At 41.1% G+C, this 22,684-nt stretch overlaps 1 protein-coding gene across 1 annotated transcript in view; it reads left to right on the top strand.

Moving 5' to 3' along the window:
* Nucleotides 1-22,684, top strand: part of LOC103365004 (protocadherin-15-like) — a 182,062-nt gene that overhangs the window by 980 nt on the left and 158,398 nt on the right. The window contains exons 2-3 of the mRNA XM_008292325.1: nt 14,935-14,949; nt 15,487-15,552. Coding sequence (XP_008290547.1) covers nt 14,935-14,949; nt 15,487-15,552 — 81 coding nt within the window. The remainder of the gene's footprint in view (nt 1-14,934; nt 14,950-15,486; nt 15,553-22,684) is intronic.

Raw genomic sequence — 22,684 nt, 5'->3', positions numbered from 1 at the left:
ATCGATGAGATTTTAACAGGAAGATGCACAGAGTCAGTTTCTGTGTAGATTCTCTCTCATCTAGGTCATGGTGATTCAGCAGAAGGCATTTTAGTCACATCGGCTCTCGGGCTCAAGGAATGTCAATGTTTGTCCAGCTCTTCGATTCAGATCGAAATATCTCAAGTGCTGGAAATGTTACAGTGCTGTGTATGAGGTGCTAAAAGTAGACCAAGAATAGTTGTTATGATATTTATAGTAATGAAGAGCCAGAGTAGCAGACTAAAAACAAAATCATATTCTGTGTGACCAGCCCTGCTTGGTTTTTGATACGCACTGGTTTTCAAAGCGCTTGGCAGGTAGACAAACGTCTTATAGAAGTTGCCACAGTTTGTCTCTATTCATACAGTCCCAGGCTGACTTGATGAAACTGAGATCAGGACTCTGTGGGGGCCTTCCCATCTGTTCCAGGACTCCCCCCTTTGTCTCTGAAGATAATTCTTTATGGCTCCAGCTGCATGTTTGGGGCCGTTATCATGCTGCACAGTGAATGTGGGACTGATGAGACACCTCCCTGGTGGTATTGCGTGATGGATACGAATCTAAAAGATCCAAACGCTTTACCTCAGTACTGTACCTCTACGTACCGCTGTGCTTGTGTGCAGCCTCACATAGCTGCTGGAATAGCTGGAGACTCTTTGTCTTGTCACTCCGCTCTGGCAAACCAGAGGGACGCGATCTTGACCACCTAATTACAGACAGATTAACGAGACGATGTGGCTCATTTAATGAACGTTATGTCATTTTTTTCTGTTGAAATGAAACTGTAATATGCAGCTAGATCATAATGTATTGGTCATATAAGCCTGCTTACCTAAAGGTGCACTATACCTGCACTTTTCACTTCATCGCTCCTATCACAACGTTTGAGTAATCTGCAGTCCATTTGACAATCGCAATAACTGATGGGAAAAAAAAAAAAACTGTGCCTATAATATTTTAATGTTGAGAAAAGGTCCACGTTCATATATCCCTGAACTGGGGGCAAACTGAGGCAAGGTAAAACAGAAATGAAGTCATCACCGATGGGAGAGCTCAGCATAATACTCTCTTGACTTTCTGCTCGATTTATCAGAATATTAATATTCCATTTAACTCTTAGTCCTTGAGATTTATCCGGTTGGCATTTAGCTGATGGGGTGTAGGGGGGGGATGTAGCCAGAGGTTAACGCCCGCGAGTGTGTCTGCTTCTGCGCAGAGGTAGGAAGGAATCATATTAACGGCCGAGCGTGGCTCTAAGTGGGGACATGCAGGTATTTTTTTTGGTGAATTCAGTGAACTATGCGATTCTAAACAACCCCTTTAATTCACATCTCCTCGGGGCCATCTTTTTCTCCTCGTCACATGCGTTCAGTTACACCTGTAATACCACTGACAGGGTCTCGCAAACAGGATTGCAGACATTACTCTGGTGGATCTGCACATAACAAGAATAGTAGGTTTTAATGAGCCTGGCTTTCCACTTGACAGACAATGTTTTACTCAGTTTTGGTCCCCTCATGACATGAGTGCTGGTGTGTTTTTAATGAGCTCGAGTCCCAGGACCAGCGGTTGATTTCACTTGTTTGGACCCCCGCGTGACAGGGCTACTAGTATGTTTTAATTAGCCTAGCTCCCCTGGTAAGACACTATATTTACTTACTTTTGGTTTCCCGAATGAGAAGACTATCAGTATATTTTTAATGAGCCTCAATCCCAGGGTGAAAGACCGCACGATGTGTCATATCGGGCTTTTGGGCTTAAAGTTTAACAGCTCCAAACCCCCTCCCCCCCTTTTAAAAAAAAATAATTTATTGTTTTTTTTTTTTTTTACGCCTGTTTGTTTTCTTTCCTAGAAACTTGTCATAACTTCAGATTAAGATCGCACTGTTTTAATACTCATTACTGAAATTAATTTGTGCTTAGAGGACAAAAATAGCTTCCCTCAGCCATTGTCATCACGCTCATCCTCAACATTTCTCAGTGTGACAGTGCCGAGTGAAAAACAGCAGGCTGAAATGCAAACCCTGAGCTCTGCCGAATTTCTATACTTGAGTTGACTCTGATTATGAATAAAGCTGAAGCCAGGACTGTGTGTAGGCTGTGCTTCACTGGTTGTTTTAATTGAATGTGACTTATCTGTGAATGTGAACAAGACACAACAGAAGGGATGGAAAGAGTTCTGCTTGACTTGTCATTTATTGAGTGTTATGTGTGTGGATCTCTGTGTTCTGGATGCTCTTTTCTAAAGCTGAAATGCTGGTGAGTGTGTTTATTGTCTACGAGAGTTCCTGTATGACAGCGAGGCTGTCGGCTTGTGTGTATGTGCATGAATATACGCCTGCGGTTCTGTGGCACACAATTTTAAATTAAAAGTGCTGTCACAATGCAAAATTAGTGACTTTTTGTCCTCGCTTTGTCTCCGTCCTGTCGTCTGAGCCTAACTTTCTCAGGCCAGCCAGCTTTCGACAAGATGTCCTAGAAAAAGAGCGTGACTCTATGTAAATGTCAGTGGCGTGACTGTGGCTCTTTCCCGAACCAATTCGCACTCCCTTCACCGCTCTGAATGAACACACACACAGCTGTGCAGTCACGATTGCAGGGAAGATATCGATAAGCAGGTAAATTGTGGGGCACGCTGCCACCAAGCACCATGAAGCATCCATCAATTTACTGTACGTGCTGATAAAAACACACATATTCACTGTCCTCTACATCGACTGTTGTTTTATATTACAGCCAAAGCATTCAGCATATGCCATGAAATACTAAAAATACAACATACTTACCTGCACAAGGATGCAGTTTGAATCCTCATGAATGATTTGCGAAGCCTTTTCTGAATGCGTTAACTAGCCGCCTCTTCTTTGTGACGACCACCCAAGAATCAGCGTGACACCTCACCTCACCTGTGTGACATCATTGTGCGCCCGCTAATGAATAACAAGATGTAAATGAAATGGAACGGGCTCATTAAAACTTTTCTGGATAGCGCTGCTAGTGAAGAAAAACTTGTTAGGGTACCTTTAATTAATTTTGATGAAAAAAAAAAAAAGGGCCTTGATGAGCCCTCCACCGGAATGAGAAAACAGAAGCGGACAGGGTGAAGGTACCGGAGCCAGACTGGCACTAAGCCGACACTGTATGGATTGCTTGTCCATCAGTCGCTACATAGCACTAGACCAAATTCTATTTTCCTCAAGAAACCCTGACAACTTCCAGACCTCTGAACCCAAGTCATTTTAGTGCAAATGATGAAAAACAAAATCCAGAATGCGGCAATTATACTTCTATAAACCATTTGATAATATCTATTTATTGCTTGACAGAGCTTTCATTAATGCCTGTTCATCTGGCTGCCATTTCAATAGATTGATTTTTAAAAGCTCCGTAGCAAAGCATAACCTGACACTGCGTTGTGCATTAAATAATGTCTGTCTGACTCTAACATATTGTCGAGGTGTTCATGTTATTGAGTCTGTTAATTATATGTCTGTGTGATGGAGGAGGATAACATTAAACATGAAACAAGTTGTCAGTGGCCGAATTTCTCTTTCAGATTTTTTATTAAAGTACAGTTGTGACTCGATAATCCGGCACTAAATGTAAAACCTTCTTTAATGTCAGATAGCAAGGCTGTCGGATTGTCAAGACGGAGGTCGAGATACGAGGAGGGCTTGATGCTTGAAGGCTCATTTGTTGTTAATATTTATTGTTTATAGTTGTTATAATAACTAGTAGGGCTGGTCCCAATAGCACTTTCTGGGCTCAGTTAATGATGAATATCAGAATATTCGGCGTGGCCGGGAGTGGAGGGGGCACTTCCACTCCGACGGAGCGCTCAGACGGTGTGGAAGTGACCAGAACGCACAGACAGTACTTGGCTGCTGATGCTAGTTTAGAATAGCAGTCCCAGGGGCGCCTCACGTGGTTGAGCCGGCGTTCCATGTACAGGGCTACAGTCCCGATGTGGAGGTCATGAGCTCGAATCCCGCTCATGGCCCTTTCCCACACGTCCTCCCCCCATTCTTCTTCCCCACTTTCCTGTCTCTCTCTCACTGCTCTATCCAATAAAGGCCCAAAAAATAACTTTAAAAAGAATAGCAGTCCCAGTTCTGTTTCCACCATCAGTGGGGGAGACAGCACCAGCGCCACTCCCCCGCCACCATCCATGTTTACTTCCATGAACACTGAGCATGCAGCATGCTTGCTGTGTGCGACGTCGTTGTGAACGAACTCGCAAAAAATCAGATTTCACAAAGAAATCCGAATTGAGCATTAAGTCCTGCAGTGTGAACGTAGCCAATCTGTCATATTGTTCAGTCAGATAATACGCCGTTATCCTGATTTGTGACATAAAACGTCATGTCCGAGTTAGAATCCAAGGCTGTCGGTATGTTCAGGATATTTTTCATGGGTTCCGTTTGTTTTTCCTAAAAACCTGACGGATAGCAAGGTTTAGGATTGTTAAGAGTCGGATTATCGAGTCACGACTGTATTTAATTCGAAAAAGTTGCAGAAAACAGCAAAATTCTAAAAACAAAAAATTCCCAATTTTGCTCAAGCGTACTTACATTTAGTGTTTTCTGACATTTTCAAAAAAGGAAGTAATGCACATCATGGAACGCCTTTTTTAAAATAAAAAAAAAAAAAAATAGGTTCTGACGTAGCAAATATTTAACATCTTTCTGCTTCTTGCATTGACTTCGCCTCCAGACAGCACAAAACATGTCCAGTACCAGCGTACATGAACAAATATTTGCAACTGTCCCAACTGAAAACTGTTGCTAAAGACGTCTATCCATTTTGCTTTTGAAAGTGGCTGAAGATTTGCTTGTTTTCTCTCCTTTTGTTCACAGTTTTTTATCCAGTGGTAAGCAGCTGGTTTCCATCTTCGTCTACCTTGTTAATTAAAGCAGTGCATGAAGTTGCGACGCTGTGCGACATAATTTGTTCGCTCCAAAGCAGTTAATAGAAACAAGCCTGATTTTTTTTTTCTTCATTTTCGCAATGTTTCAAAGATTTGCTTCTATTTTGCTTGACAACTACATAGAAACACGACTAGTTTGGTGGACTGCAACTTCAGATTCATGGCATGTTTTGTGCGTGTGTCAGTGTGTGCCAGTGTGGCTGAAGTAGAAGTTTCAAGGGTGATTTCAATATTTGTTAGGACTTTTCTTTGTTATTAAACGTTTCATCTGTAAAGAATGTCTGCCACGGCTGTTGTCACCTCAGTCCTTGTCCTTCTCGCCTTTTCTAATTTCACCGTTTCTTCTCATCCGCCCTCCTCATGCCCCGTGGACGCTCCCACCTGTGAACCGACCTCAGTCACTTCCTCTCCATCGCTGAAAATTCTTTCCCACCAATTCAGTTGCTATTTATTGAATTCACTTGATAAATTTTACCAAAGCTTTTGCTCTTGACACGGACATACAATGCAAATATAACATCAGCTCAGAGTAACTCAGTCTGAGTTTAAACAGTGTACCGGTGAAGGCCGCAGTCCATTTCCTGTTGAAAAGGAAAAGTTCAAAGTTTAGATGAAAAGGCTAAGAATGGAATCAACACAGCAAACAGGAGAGAAGAAAAGCTGAGAGATGATGAATGGGTTTAAAGAAATCCTTTTTTTTTGGCAAATACAGGAATTTGTTTCCAAGGGTGCTGGTACAGTAAGTGCAGAGCTGGTGTCAGGAAGTGTTTAGTCCAGTTAGCAGCTGGAGGAACATGGACAGTAAAAATAAAGCAAATATCACCTCTAACACGGTCTTATTGATGTAATATATGTCACAGTGACACTTTGTGGTTGTCAGTTGGCTATTTCTTATTGAAAACAATTCATCTGTCCCAGCAGCACTTCTTATAAAGACCTGGGGGCTGAACTATGAAGCACGTTTAGCATAGCCGGGTTTTCTTTGTGTAAGTCGGCTTGACAAAAACTGAAGCCCCAGTCAGAGACAACATGTATAACGAAGGTGGTTTTCAACTTTCTTTGTCTAGTCAGACGTTCTGCTTCAGACTCTGTTCACATAAAAGAACATGTTATTTCCATGATGTGACTTGTTTTCCGCACAAAATGAATCAATCGTGTGCAGCTGCTTCAGTCAACAGGTTGTTTTAATGGAGAACAATGATTCATATAAAACTGTATGACGGTGAAAACTGCTGCTACTGCAAGTGATGCCAGAGAGAAAACTGTTCTATGTGTTTTTATATGTTTGTTTTTCTGATCAATTAATGTTACCGACTGAATATTCTCAGTAATAAATAATTCTGTGTTCTATCAGCTGCGGCAGAGTAAACGGACTAAACATAAAAACATATTTAAGCGATTTCTGCATCACCAGCTGAATGCATGTTGGGTTCCCATGGCAACACGATGCATACAGTGGTGTTGTAACTACACAGCTTCGTTCAGTGGTTCTAGTAACGTACAGCGCAACAGATTCTGTAACTGTCTGGAACTCTGAGCATAACCAGGTCTGGACCAGGTTAGCTCTGTAGCTTTACTGTTGTATGTTTATCTTTTTTACCGTTGCTAGTTACTGGCATAGGAACAGCTGCAACCCAACAGAAACACAAACTATGTGGATGATTTTCTTCTGGATGTTTGTACATTAATGATGTGTATCATAGTGTTTTCCAGCATACTGCAATGGAAGAGCCGTACAAAATATCTAGGACTGTGCGTCTGTCGTCCCAAACTGGTTAGCAATCAAGTTAGGGGCTATCTAACACTAAAGCTGCTCTCATCGATATGGAACTAATGCTTGTATTGTTGTTTCCTGTGGTCTCATGAACACTTCAGCCGTGTCATCATGACCATCCTATCCCACCAATCTTGGTTGCATATCTTCATCCACCACTGTTTCCTGTCACTATCGTCTGCCTTTACTCACAATAAGATGGATAAGCCGAATCCACAATGTGATGTTGATATTTAATAGGGATAATCCTGCTATAAGCCAAAGTGGCCTCGTTCCCAATAGCCACAGTCAGATTATTTTAAGATCAGGCTTAGGTTTACAGTAATATCAGATTAAAGTTGTGTTCTAAACATCTCAGAGGCCTGAGCAAACAGCACAAACTGGGATGCTAGTATTTATCATGTATATGGGGATGTGAATGACCAGATTTCACCCTATAAATGCTGTAAACTAAATATGATGAAAACTGTGAGGGCTGCTGCTTTAGCTCACCTGGTTGAGCTGGTGGTCCATGTACAGGGGCTGTAGTCTCTGCTGCAGCAGCCGTGGGTATATAAGTAACTGGATACCGGTGCACATGTAAACACAATGACAGAGATAGCAAGACTTTGGGAAGGTTTTCTAGAGTTGCTGTGTGCAGCTGTTTACCAAGATATCATTACCAAAACGTAGCCTTCATGCTAAGCTAGCTTAAACATATCCACACTGTGGATAGAGACTGAAAGGATGATACTGATATTTACTGTTTTTTCACTTATCACAGACTTTTATTGGACATATCTATTTAAAAAAAAACAACTAAACAAATATTTGAAAGGAGCTCTTTGCTCCACAGCGCTGCCAGTGGTCAGAAACTCCACATGGCACCTTTAAAGCAGACATAAAATGAATATCCATCTAGTCATATCTCTTTTTTAAAAAAAGCAAATGTTTCCCAAAAAACTAGTCCTTTAACCTGTTTCGTGTCCACTCATGCTTATGGAACAGACTCCACCCACAGACATCACCGTGGATGCTTCGGTTCCGGGCCACCGTAGGAGCATTTGAGGTTACTGTACTGGAGAGGTGTTTATGTATTTCCACCATGTGTCTTCCGAACAACTGCTGTCTGATTACCACCACTACTGCTGTCAGCTGTGCTCAGCCCTGCACTGTCTGGGAGCAGACCTGACATACTGAGGCAGAGAGAGGGAGAGAGTCCGGATAATGGATAAGCCAGCACAGTGACAAAGTGGTGATCCCTACAGCATTGAGCCCGTGTGTACATCAATCTAACACAAGGTCACACTGTCTCTCTTCGACAATCCTCTCCTTTTACTCCTCTCCTCTTCCTCTTCCTCTCATCACAACTCCCCATCCATCCGCTCATCACACCCCCCTCCTCCTCCGCCACCATCCTCTCCTCTGCCTCGCTCATTTCACTTCTGTCCTCCTCTGCCGACTCTCCCCCTCGGTTTCTTTCCTCTATTCCCCCTCAAATTGTCTCCTCTCTCCTCACCAATTTTGTCCCCTCTGTTCCGTCTCCGTCCTCCATGGATGAATGGATCGGAGGAGAGGATGGATGGATAGATGAACGGGTGATGGATGAATGGCTGGCTGGTCGGGTAGGGGAGGGAAGACAGAGAGGAATCGGACCCCTGGGAGATGTGTAGATTGGTGTACCTGCTGATGGAAGCTTTAAAAAGGACATGACACATGAGAACTTTTAGAGGGAAAAAACACTCTTTCTCCACTCCGTCTTCCCCTGTATTTCAACCTTTTACTACCGTGTCTCTCAATTCACTTGTTTGAAAGATTGCGTGGTGTATTTTTAGAAGTCAAGCCTGTCAGCCAGCCACTCTGTTCCGTAGCAATATTTGATATATGTCTTGAGCTGTGCTGCAGACCAGAAACCAGGACATCAGATATAGAAAAAATGAGAAAAATTACTCGTGTGGCCTTGGTTTTAACATTTTCATTTACACAGCTTTAATAATATGCTTTTAATAATTGAATTATCTTGAAATGGCACTTTGCATGTTAAGTAAGTTATATCAAAAATGCCCAATATATAATTACCTTACAAACGCTGTGAAACTATTAATGGCTAAACGCTCACACGCTCAGTGGGAATGCTACACACATACAGCATTGTTCGAAATATTAAGCCACTGTGATGCCATTAATCCTCGTTAATTCCATTGTGTGCATTTAGAGAAACTCGTGATAGTTTTTCTTCAGATTTTGTTGCAGCGTTTTAAAGGGTTTTCGAAAAGTTTAAGTGACATCTCAAGATATCACTCGATGCAGCTCCACACTGAAAACCAGATTTTCCCATCTCCTCTCTTGTTACATTATCCATTTCACTTCAGTTTTGCTCATCAGAGTGGACAGTTTCATCATAAAATGTTTACTTTGCCATTTTTTGAGTGTGCCAGATCCAAATTATGTGGCCATCAATCAAACCGTGAGGGGGGGGGGGGAAAAAAAGACGAAGCTTTTTTCAACCTCCTCTCTCTCCTTTAAGAGATGGATCTGATACGGAGACAGGCGTCTCTTGAGATAGCGCCCGTTTATTTCCACAGTGTGCTCACATATCACTCCAGCATATTTTGGAGTTCACCATCATTGGGTTTTCCCATTCGCGATCTAGACTCCAGGCAAAGTAGCCAAGCAAATATGTAACAGATGGTAACAAGCAGAATGCAGTCAAGTACAACTTGCTCAAATGAGCTCAAATTTTTCACAATATGGCATGGCAAAAAAGACTGATTAAAAAGCTGTGGAAACTTTTTTTGAACTCAGGAAGAAAATGTTTAGCCCGAAATCGAAAAAATTAGCAGCTGATGTGCTGCCCTTTAGATGTAATTAGTTTTTGCCACTAATCTGATGCATTTTTGTGTTTTGACATTGTTGCTGGATATTGTGTCATATACATAATTAGTGTTTTTAATGTTAGAATGTATATTACTATTGCTAGCCCAGGATGATAGATACAGAGGTTGGTGCTGGAAGGTGAATTCGTTACCTTGGAACAGATCTAGACTGCCTGTTTTCCATTGCTTCCAGTGTGCATGCTAAGCTAACACATGACAGTCCTTACCAGGCTGCCTGCTACTTCTTCCCCTCCTGTAAAATATGACTCACTGTGCATCACTCACAGTCCCAATCTGAACCATCATCTGATGAAATGAGTCAATTATTTCAGTGGAAGCAGGCCAGGGTGATGGCTCCAAAGGATCAGGGATGCCTGTGGTTTTCTTCACTGTCATTTGGGAAGAAAGCATCCTTGGCTGGGCAATCCGTCATGCTAGTCTGTGCCATCAGATTTTTGTGCCATTGGAGGATACATCAACAGACACACTGCTAATTTCTCATTGGATTATATGTACTGAAGCTATGATTAGTTTTCTGCTTTTCTTTCCAATATTTCCCCAGTATGTCCCATTGCTGCACCATACATATGTTATTTCCCTCCACGTTTATATATAACACCTGCTTAGAAACACTGTCTAGTTTATGGCAGAGCAGTACAGACAATGAGTTCTTGATTTTAAAGCAGTAGTAAATGTTTATGGAGTTTGCATGCATTCCCTTTTTTGCAGATTGAAGGTCATTTGTTCAGTTTGCCACCTCTCTAAGTGCTGTATGGCAAGACTCTAGTGAATAAAATCACACAAAAGCACATATTTCCCCCACTCAATTTCTAAGTCATACAGCATCCCTCCATCGTGTTTCAGGTAGTGCCAGATTCCAAACAATCTCCTCTTCACATTTATGAAGAAAGATATTTCTATTGTCAGCATTTTATGTTGAAATACATCTAAAAACATTTTAAAAATAGTTGTTTTCCTTGGCATAAATATAAAATATCTGCAAGTATTATCATGTTAAACGATGGATAGCTCAGACTGATCTGAAAAAACAAACAAACAAGACACGGCATGTATGATTAGATCAGTAACAGCAAAGAAAAAAACATTTATAGGGTCAAGAAATGCCAAAACACTCCTTTAATTTGGTGACTATAACACACTACAGAGCCCTTCCCTGTGTGGAGCGACTCCTTCATGGCCCCATAAACACACACGATCAGCATTGAGCAGGTGCCCCGCTGAGTCACAGCCCTGTCATGTATATTTGATGGTAACTCGAGCATGTGTGAGTGTGCGAGGGCAGACATGCATATGGGCTCGATTGTGTAAACTGTGTAAAGTGGTGTGAACGTGCACATGGGCTTGTGTGAAACGGTACCTAAGCACCGCGCATATATCTGTGTATCATGGAGATAGTTGCTAAGCTGTATGTTCTGAAACAACACAGGGTTTGTTTTCCACCAGCTAAAACCTGTTTGGATTCTCGGGTGACGGTTATTGTCCTCAGCTGCAGTCAAAGTCACTTCTCTCTCTCTCTCTCTTCTTCCTCAACTCTGTCCTTAATGGAGACATTTTTTTTTTCTCTGCCATCATTGGCAACCCGTACCTGCTTATTCCTCCTGCCAAATTTAGATGGACCGAATTTGAATAGTAAATAAAGGAGTTATTGATTGAAACACTCCCGGTTTAAATAAAGAGGCGTTGGAAGGATGATAAATCTGAAATGGAGCAAGCTTTCTACATTGACTGCCTGTGATATTGTCTGAATGAAGAGGTCTATTTTAAAGCCTTAAGTCTATTTCTCTTTTTTTTCCCTTTTATGAACTCCACACCTTGAATGCTTCAGCCTCATTCCCCTCACACAGCTCTCCGTGGAGCTTTTCATCAGCTCGACAGAAACCTGGCATTAGATGGATTTATTCACTTGCTCATTCACAAAGTCATTTCAGTGATTATTTTTCCTCCGAAAACTTTGAAAGGGGCGAGCACGAGTGTGTGCCGAACGGAACGAGTGCTTACAGGAGAAGACAAGTACATATCAATGAAGGAAGAAATCCACAAGTAAACTTTTGAAGGTGAGCATGAGGAGACACTTAAAAGGCATAAGCACCTGCATACAAGAGGACGCTAACTGTGCTATAAGGGCCCCTTTATTGGGTGAGGAAACAAGCCTGTGACCTATGTGATAGAGGAGCAGGGAATTTGCATTTCTACGCAATTAACTCTTCATCCCGAATTGCTCCGTGTCTTGCAGAGAGAAGGAGAATTACTCTATCACATGATTACATTTAGGAACTGCTAACAGCATGGCGACGGAATTGATTTCATCTTCACTCTGCGCAAATACTTGGAAGCATTTGTTTTAATCAAGATTTAACTCGGAAGAAGTGTCTACAATTTCTTCCGATTTGCCATTGACACAGAGAGAGACTTTAAATTACCTGTCTTCCGTGTTTTGTTTTGTTTTTTTTCTTTTTTCCCGACAGATTTAGCTCGTTTCATTTTGAAATCGCACCGTGTTCATCTGCCACTTTAAGTTACAACCCAGGCTGTTTGGTGCTTCATGCTATTTAATTTTCATTATTTGAGGGGGAGGAATCAGACTGACAGGTAGAGGGAGAGAGGCAAAAGAGATGAGACAGGGGAGGGAAGAAACCGAGGGGAGAGACAGAGATGCCCCACAGAGAACAAATGGCTGGTTAGTAATATATGAGGGGCATCAGCTTACACTGAAGGATAAAAAGGCAGTCAAGCAGGGGATACACATCTGTCATCTGCTGTTCACACACACACACAGGCCAGCTGCTAGAGAGTGATGTAACTAGTGACTATTGTTCCATGGCTTATGCATCTTTATGGATTGCTAACCTGAGATGCACCCTTCCTTAGAAGAGCTTCAGGAAGGTAAAAGGGTCAATTTTTGGCAACTTTCTGGCAACATCAACAAAAAACTGAAAATGCATTGGCTCTGTGAAAGTGGAATTTATGGCATAGCTGTTGTAAGGGATTGCATTAGAGTGTTGTGAGTGCGTGTTTTATAGAAAGCCTCACAGAATGAGGAAACACTGTGTCTGCAAAATGCTCCGGCAGCTAAAGTATAAATAGCATTTTTTATGAATATGTTTAGACAACTTAAATCACTTGGGAGGAGAGAGAGAGATTGTTGTCTTGGTTCAGTATTAAAATATTAAAAAGCCTGACATGAGGCAAAGATGTGAATAGTTTGACACCCAGTGTATTTTCCAAGAGTTAGATGAGCAGATCAAAACACAATGTGTGTGGAGCTTTACTTACACGTTAGACTTGAAGCAGAAGAAAACAGTCATATGAATCCTTATGTATTTACCTAGTAGGAAACCAAACCTGCTGCCTTTTTTTGGCCTTTGGTGATCTATGCATAGCAAGTTGGAGGTGCAGAAGATGAATCCCAGCCTTTGATGTCAAACTCTTGTGCTTTGTATGCCTGGCCATCCACCCCAACAGCCTCACTCAGGCTTTTGTCCAATTAAAATCAGTTCCCTTTTATTTATATAGTATCGATTTACAACATACGCCATCAAAAGGCACTATTTTAGAGAGAAACCCAGTAATTGTAACGATTCCTTTTAAGCAAGCACTTGGTGACAGTGGGAATAAAAAATCCCCTTAAACAGGAAGAAGAACCAGGCTCAGGGAATACGGTCATCTGCTTCCACTGGTTGGGGTGAAAGGAAAGGAGACGGAGACAACAAACAAAAGAACAATAAACACTGGGGAGGTTGGTGGGGCCATTAACCTCAGATCAGAAATGTACATCTCTGGAAGGACAGATACCTGCAGAGAGGACAAAACACAAACTACAGAAAGGAGAAGACACAAAGTTAATGGCATGAAACGCTGGCATGAATACATGGAGAGTAGAGAGGAGGGACGTCAGGAGTTCCCAGTGGCCTGGGCTGATAGCAGCATCACTGAGGGATGGGTCAGGGTCACCTTAGCTAGTCCTAACGATGAACTTGATAAAAAATAAAACATTCTAAGCCTAATTTTAGATGTAAAAAGTATGTTTCAATCCCAAAGTGAGAATTGGTTCCACAGGAGAGCAGCCTTATAGCTGAAGGCTCTGCATACGATTCTACTTTTGGACACTAGCAGAACAATGAATTCCTACTTTAAAGCTACGTCCTCCATTAGGCTAACAGATTATACTTTGGTACAGTATAAGATGCCCCAATATTAATACAAACTATAAAGAAAACAGTGGAGATAGAGGTTGTTTTTTTAAATTAATAGGTATTTAGCAAAGTAAATTAGAAGTAAACATATTTTATAGGTGATAGGACTGACGAGATGTAGCATGGTCATGCTGCTAACAGGTTAGCATGAACGAGAACTACAGTGTGGTGGGAATTTTTGAGAAAATAGGGTTTGTTTTTTTAATTTTTTGTGCTAAAAAGTATTTTTAAAATGTTAATTTTAAACATAGTATAGGGTAAACCCTGTTTTAGGCACAGTTTGAACTTATTTACTTATTATGTTGCATTGACAGAGTAATTACCTCAGAATGCTTGCTTGAGCAACGGCTTGCTTGCTAATAAATGTTCAACTTGGGGACAAGCGAACAAGAAGCTCTTTGTCTCTTTCTCAGCATTGACAATTACAAAATGAGCCATTTTCAGCAGTGAATAAGCTACTTTGTGGGTCTTGGATAGTTGAAGCTGTATTTGAGAACCCACTCTACCTTCTTCTACTGCAAAAGAGTCAAGAAACAATGGCAACGAATCTGGAGATAATCTGTAATGTCACACAGCTGTAATGCTTTGTCATGGAGTGGAAGACAGAGAGAGACTGAGTGAGAGGGAGAGAGTGTGATCATTGTTCCATGAAGTCTATTTTCTAGGTGAGCAGATATCTATCTTTCAGCCTTCCTCTGGGATTTTCCCAACCATCCTCGAGAGCTGTACAATAACGTTGGCCCGCGAATGTGGGTGTTCTTGTTTCCCTGTATCCTGGCAAGGACAGAGGGATAAAAGAGAATGCTTGAATGTCGGCGGTGGTGCTGTTTTTTCTGGCTCAATAGGACCATTTTAAGCCTCCAGACGGGGTTAAAATACTTTCTCTTAATAGTAATACAGTAAGTGTGGGTGGCGGATGTGAAAGGAGGTGGAAAAGCCTGTCCAGATTAATACACTTGTGTACCGAACAGCCAAATAATGCTCATACTCGCGTACCTTTTTCTAAATTTTTAAACCTGCTTTCATGTTCTTTCATGAATATTTTCTCTTCTTCTTTTTCCTTCCTCCTATCCTCCCTCGATTGCTACCTACCTTCTCGTCTTCCTTCCTTCCTGGTGGGATGTGGCTGTCTTCTTTCTGCAGATTGGCAATACGAGGGTAAGAACAATCTCGTTTCTCTTCCTCTGTTAACTGTGTTCAGTCACTGTGTTAGTGTATTAACCCCCGCTGGCCCTGCAGAGATTGTTGTAGTGGGTTACGTCTGTCGTTAAAAAAAAAAATAAAAGAGAGAGGGAGAAAAAGGCATTCGTCTCTTTCCTTTGCCAGCTTTTCCCTCACTTACCTCACTTCTTTTTCTACTACATTTCCTTCCAATAATTTGTCTGCTCTTTTGCTACCCAGTCCATTTCCTCTCACTGGAGAGAGAAGAATGAAGTTTCTGAGCTATAGGCTAGATCACGTCTGCCAAGCTTATCCTTTATTTATCTCCTCACATTTATTGCAGTTGTACTTCCAGCATTTCATAGTAATGGCACCAAAACTCACACTAAAGCACTGGAAATACTACGATTTTTGACACCATCACTCACAGGCTTCAGAGTAAAGATCCATATTTCAAGATTTTTAAAAATGAATGAGTGCAAACCTGAATATATCAATGCCAACTTTGTGTTTTTTTTCCTTTTTCTTTTGCAGAATGTAAACTCTCTCGGTCGGGTCCACCTGCTACCATCGTGGCCATAGACGAAGAAAGCCCCAACGGTAAAGTACTGACCTCTTGTTTTCTTCATTCTGTGCTGGAAAGGAGATTTAAACGAAGCTTCAAGATGGGACAAGCGAGCTTTTTGTCAAAATTAACATTTTGAATACAATCATCACCTTTTACCGTATGACAAACAAACACCGTTAGATGATCTTGACCTTTTAGCGGAGGCTGATTGGCGTGGCATGTAGCCTACACTCATTAATATTCATTATGTCTGTGCCAACTGTGTCATCGCTGAAGTCTGATCCCCGCTGCAGAAGATTAGGACATCAGGTCACTGGGTTTCAGCTATGTCACCGTGTACAAGCATAAACCTCAAAAAAAAAAAAGTGAATGTCATTGCGTCTTTCTGTGGGGATTATGGGCTGTTTTCTGTCAATGAACAATAACTTCCAGGCATCTTTGCTGGTTGCCCGGCAACTTCACGGTGTCAACAGGACCTTGGTTTTAAGAGTTGTAACGTGTTAATTATTGAGCTTCGGAGGTGCTGGCTAGTGGATTTTGTTTCCAGACCTCATGTCATGCTAAGCTAGCAGCTGCTGGCTTCATGTTAAATGCGCCGCCAGGATAACAAGAGGTACAGATCTTTTCATCAAACACAGCGATGAAGCAGATTTCCCAAGATGTTTAGTATAAATTGCAACAATAACTAATTTCTTTGGATTCAGTTCAGTCATTTTGTTCTCTCAGATGTAAAATTGGCTTGCAATCAGGGGTACAAGATTAAAAAAAGACACCACAAGTAGAGAAAAAAAGACAAACATTCAAAAATATAAACTACAAAATGCTTCTTGATCATACAATATACAGAAAACAATAATACAACCATGTGCAGAGCAGGGTTATACTCTGATTGCACTTGAACCAGAGTGCTCTAAAGCTCCGGCCTAAAAGAAGAGCTTCAAACTCAGGCTAGACGGGGTCTGTTTGTGCAGGCTGACATAGATCTGGCCTTTCAGAGAACCTGCTGGTCAAAGAAAAGAGAAGAGAGACAAGTAATTGGGGGTGAAGTGAGCTATATTTAGGTTTTTGGGGCCTGGTTGTGATGACTTGTCAGTCGTTTTTTTTCAGTGGTTTAAATCCAAGTAATCCAATAGTTGTTTTTTTCAAATGTATGAATAATTATTTTGTTAGACCCGGATGCACTGTTCTTCTCTTCTCTTCTCTTCTCTTCTCTTCTCTTCTCTTCTCTTCTCTTCTCTTCTCTTCTCTTCTCTTCTCTTCTCTCTTTCAAAAACCTTTTTATCTGAACACCAAAGGAAATATCTTCAGTGTGTTTTCTTGTCTCCAGCCTGAGCTCAAAGTTTCTGAGACCTCCTTACCTCATTAGTGGCTCCTGGTTTGATCCCGGGGCCGTTTAGACTTTACAGAGACGTCTCAACAAACACAAAAGTCGACTTCGGGGTGCGCTTCGTCGCAGGCTTGTGTCTATATTAGCTTTTTTTTCATGTGAAGAGGAGGTGGTTATTTGTGGATGGATTCAAATTTAGTTGATTGGTTTAATCCTTGTGTTGATTATTAGTACATTAAGGCTTGTGCTGGCGTAAAAGAAGGACCGTTAATTTGCACAAGGGACGGTGTCGACAGACGTCTGCATGCTTAAATCACTCTCTTATCTCCTGCCTATAGATTACTGCTCAGAGACCTGTCATAATGTTTGCCATGTCTGCTTTTCCACCAAGTTTTTAAACAGTGAGACCTGATCACAGTAATCCTAACTGACATAAATAGAGATTAGCATAGCAACAGCAGACAGAGAAGAGAGCTGGCATGTCTGTATCTGTTGATGGCTTAATGCATCCTTCGAAGCTATCTATCCTCTTATTTCTAATATTTTTTTTTTTCCTTTTTACTGCATTCTTCTGATCTTCAGGAGAGTGTTTTTTTCTTTTTTTTTGGGAATGCACATCAGCCTTGAAGTGGTAATTACATCTTGGGCTTTGATTTGCATTTCCTGGTGCCACCAGTGTTGGCATTCCATGACAATAACAAGAAGATTTATTAGTTATTTACTGTGCTTACAATAAGATGTGAAAAGCTCAAGGACGCCTCAAATTAAATTACTTAGAAAAATGCCACATGAATATTATATTATATGCAGTATTACACCTCTCCTTCACTCATTTAACATTGACACAAGGGTGAAGTGTACTTTCGTAATTGCGGGAGACACAAAAATAGCTGAAACATTTCTCTTTTAAAACCATCTGAGCCCTAAAACCCAATCAGATTTGACAGGTATGTTTGGGGAAAAAAATAAAAATGCCAAAATTACAGCATTTATCAGAGTCAGAATCTGTAAAAACATAAGGATGATCAGATTTGCAATTTTCTGACAGTTCTCAAACTAATCGGTCAGGAAAATTATTCAAAACCAGGCGTACAAATGTGATTTTCATCAAACTCGCTTTATTCTACATGTCTGCGTGTCATTCGCCAAATCATTTCACCAATTACTCTCACCAGGTTCTGTGAAAACTTCAAAAAGTGTTCACTTCTCAGCACAACTAGAAAGCTACGACTGATTCGACAGTCATTCCAGGGACTATTTGTCTGAACTTTGAATTTTTATCAAGTAAAAAATGAAATAAATCTAGCTTTTTTTCTTTTCTTTTCTTTTTATGATGAGACATTTTTGAGTTGTCTCTTCTCTTTTCTTGGTTTGTGTGTTTCCGTGGAGGTGCAGGACTTTTTATTACAAGTTGTCTGCAAAACCTGGAAGGAGTAAAAAACAAAACAACAAACATATACTGCTTGGAAAATTTAAATCAAGTCAAGGATGGTGCCTACTTCTTACATGTTAATTATTTATGCTTGTAGATAACCCTTCACAGCTCTTGATTTAATGTGTAATGATTTATATAAATCAGGTAACAGTTAAATACCTCCATGTCGGTGGAGTGGATGAGAGCAGAAGTTTGGGGAGCAAGGAGTTATTTTAGATGAAAGTAGAAAGAAATAATAAATTTACCAAAGCGTTTTGAAAATAGGTCTCCATGGGGCAGAGTACTGGGAAATAAAACTGAGGTTGGTAATAACAGCAGTGATAATTTACAGAATATATAAACTAATTATGGAGTTGTTAGCGCTGTTGTCTCATAGTGGACTCAGGGGGCCGGAGCTGTTCTGTGCAGAGTCTGGAGGCCTGCGTGGCTTTTCTCTGAGTTCAAAGACTTAAAGGTTTGTTTGACTCTGAATGTGCTGTGTAGGTGTGGATGTGGGACGGAGGAGACGACTGTCAACATTGTTTCTATCAATGGTGACTGTTTTATCCCCTTAAACTCATCTTTGATCCTGTAACCATGACAATAAGGTCCTGCACCCAAATACGTCAACCTGTTTAGATGCCCGATTGTATCATTCAACGGGAAAATCCTTCAAATCCATAGATATTCTGTAGAATCTATGTATAGGAGCGAGATGTATTACATCTTAATATTAAATTTTAAAAAAGAAATCAACAAAAAACAATGTCCAACTGCACTATTGGACCAACAAAAGAACTAAAAATACACACAAGGTGGCAGTGTGTATGATGCAAAGGACATTTTTAAATCAAGACTGCACCAGAGGAACACACATCAGAGAGAGAATCGGCCACACATGGTGATGTTTGTGTGTCTAAAATCTCACACTATATGTAGTAAGGGGCTACAGATAGGATCAGGAGCTTCACCAGAGCAACGCATCTGCTGGTGGCTTTAATGAACCAGCTAACTGACCACTTGTTGATGGATTTTTATTTATTTATTTATTTTTTAAAATCTGTATGATATGTACACTTCCATAGGCAATTAAACATCCATCTGTGTTATCTATACACTGCTTAATTCTCACTAGGGTCGTGGGGGGCTGGAGCCTATCCCAGCCAACTTAGGGTAAAGGCAGGTTCACCTGGACAGGTAACCAGTCTATTACAGGGCTACACTTAGAGACAGACAACCAAGCATACTCACATTCACACCTATGGACAATTTAGAATCACCAATTAACCTCAACATGTTTTAGGACCTTGTGGGAGGAAGCCGTAGAACCCTAAGAGAACCCACACTGCACGGAGAGTACATGGAGACTCCATGCAGAAAGATCCTGGGTGTCCTCACCGGGATGCTAACCAACAGCCTTCTTGCTGCGAGGCAACAGTGCTAACCACAGATCCACCTTGCAGCCCGCAATTAAACGGGGGACCTAAATATTTTGAATCTAAACCATGATCTGACCCAAAACCTAACCAAGTTGTTGTTGCATCAAAGTCAGACCAAACCTTTTGTCTCATCCTAAAAGAGTTTATTCTTTTCTTTCCACCGGTTTTCAACCATTTCAGCATCTGTGAAATAACTCCTTGCTCTGGTATGTTCCCGTGGGTGTTATCAGAAGGTCGGAACAAGCTGTACAACTGGTCCTACAGGCTGGAGGATCTGGAGGACTTTCAGCATCAGTACATTTATTGCATAGATGACAGTCCTTCATTTTTCTACTCCTCTTCTTTGCGCTTCTTCTTACACAACTACACTATACCGTGGCATTGGTGAGTGCTCAGTCACCCTTTGATGAACTCATAGCCCATGTATTTCACATGTGCTTTAATCACCGCTACATTTGAGATTTTCCTTCACTTACATTGACTTATCCTAGCCCTCCAGTTGTCCCAATAGTCTTGTTTTCGTCCACTCTTCCTCAATTTACTACCAGCAGGAAACAGCAGTGGTAGTACCTTATTGTTGTCAGATTCATACCACAAAACTAAAAACAAACAAAACAAAAAAAACAACTATCATGAAATTCATCATCAAGTTGAAACAGTGTTTTGCTTATATGTAACACAGATGATGCTGTTGGGTCTGTAGAGTAGGAGTAGGTGTAGGTGGTGCTTAATGAAATGAAATAATTGTATAGAAATTTAGATGTGAAATGGCGGTAGAAGGGTGTATGAAGACAAGGGTGAGTGGTGTGTTGAGTGTTCTGGCCTTAGGTTGTCTCATTTGCGCAATTACTGTGCTCATCCGACTGCAGATATTCATGCCTGTGGTGATGGGAAGGTTTCAGCACGCCCTTACAAAGCTAATCAGCAGGAGCCATGTTTCATAGTGTTGCTCAGTCCTGCCTTCCTTTGCAGCTGGTTTCCATATTTCCATGCTCTGATAACAGGTGGTCCGGTGAAATTTAACTTTCTCACTTTTCGGTTTCTCTCTCTCTCTCTCTTTTTTTTTTTTGGTGAACATTAAAGAGGTTATTAGGGAGGTTTTATAGGAGGTTTTCACAGAGACGGGTGCAGCTAGATGGATGTTGCAATTGAAAATGCTGAGGCCAGGGACCAGTGAGAGCCTCTTGATGACGTCCGAGTAGAATGTGTGTGATTGCAAGATTTTCTTTTTTTTTCCTTTCTCTCTCCCCTTGCTGGAAATAACAGTGATATGGTGTTGATTGTGAACATGGGATTGTGCCAAAGTGGTTTTAGAGTGGCCTTCTACCATGCTAGCAGGGCTGTACTGACAGTTTGGTTTTTGAAGTACTGATGTGTTTTTATAGTTTCATCAATAAGTACTAAGTCTTAAAGTGTGAGTGATGAGGGGCTGGGGAGTTTCCGTGCCGTGTTTCCAATAGAAGGCGGTGATTAACCTGTCGGGTTTGGGGATCATTCGGAAGAGATAGACCAGCTCTGGCTGTATGGACGTTTTAATGGGTGCAGTGCAGCCTATCAGGCACGGCGCTGGCTTGTTTCATCTATTTAGGCCGGCTTCGATATTTCTCAAAACATTGGCAAAGATTTGAAATTGAGAGATAGGAGCTCTCAGAGATTCGATGAGACATGAATACTTAAATATTTAATTCAATTGGTGAATTTAAAAGAAGGCCTTCCTGTTCCCATTATGTGAAAGTGCACTCTTTAGAGGCAGAGGTTGTGATTTACTCCGGCTGATTTTGCTTCTTTTAACAGACTGTGAACATGACATTAGCAAGGGGTTGTGGATCTGTAATGTTCAGCAGGATGTCATGTATGAGATTGGAAACCGAGGACGTCGCCTTCAAGCAGTTATGTAACTTGTTCAGGTGGCAGAGATGAGAGTGGAAAGTCTTGTCTGGCGCTGCAGGAACTTAGAAGGGAGTGACGTGTGATAAGCAGTTATTGCTTAGTCTACTGTTAAGTTATTAAACCTTAAGTGCAGAACTTTTAACCTCCTGTCAATGTCACTGTCGGGATCGTGACGTGCATCAGCGCTGCTGATCGCTTTCTTTTTTCTTTTTTTAGAGCGATCCTTCGCTCTCTTTTATCTGGAGCATCACACGCTTTTTTCTTGGATGCTGTTTAAGCTTTTCCATCATAGATTCTGCCACTATAGCTGCTCACCTTTTCAGCTCTGGCAAAACCAATCACTGCTGGATCACTACAGAGCCTTGATTTAAAACATCAGCCCACAGAGGTGTTTATGCTGATATCCTCAATTTAGCGCTGTGTGACCTCATTTGATAAGGGCTTAGATGCAACGGACGTTTATATGTAAAAGTCCAACGCTGTAGCTTTCAGGTTTTTGACATGTGTGCTGAACTAACATCCAATTACAAGCTGCTTTAAAACTGCATAAAGATATGTCCAATTCCCCCATTATTCAGCTTCTTTTTTGCATTCAGTGGTGCTATAAGAGATGCTGTACCGTTTAACCTTTGAAGGAGATTTAATAGTCTATATGTGTTTGCTGAAAATTGCTTCCCCACGATGAATCCATTTCGCTAAAAAGTGCAGAATGATGGTTTTTATTCTCAGTGAAAGGGGCTTGCTCATAATTTTAATATTTGCGTTTAAATTATGAATGATAATGGTCTGTAATTAGCACATTTTGCTGGTTCTTTATCAGGCTATAATTTGACGGAAACACTCTTAGCATGCACATGTTTATGCTGTATTAAATACATTATGTTGCCTTCTAAAGAATAAAAGCACAGAATCCATGTTATATTTCGTATTTGACTCATGTGCAATTATAGCATTTGTTAAAAGAGTTTTATGTGTAAAAACTGGAGATTGAATTGTTGTTCAGGCTGCAGGTACGACTTCTATTTATCAGAGAGACGGTATATAGTCTGTAGTGTCTGTAGCCTGAGAGGTGAAACTTTGGACAGAATATTTCC

The sequence above is a fragment of the Stegastes partitus genome, unplaced genomic scaffold (genome assembly GCF_000690725.1).
Source record: "Stegastes partitus isolate 25-593 unplaced genomic scaffold, Stegastes_partitus-1.0.2 Scaffold802, whole genome shotgun sequence".
In the NCBI taxonomy this organism is placed as follows: domain Eukaryota; kingdom Metazoa; phylum Chordata; class Actinopteri; family Pomacentridae; genus Stegastes; species Stegastes partitus.
The sequence above is the reverse complement of the archived record's forward strand: the minus strand, read 5'-3'. Positions and strand labels throughout refer to the sequence as shown.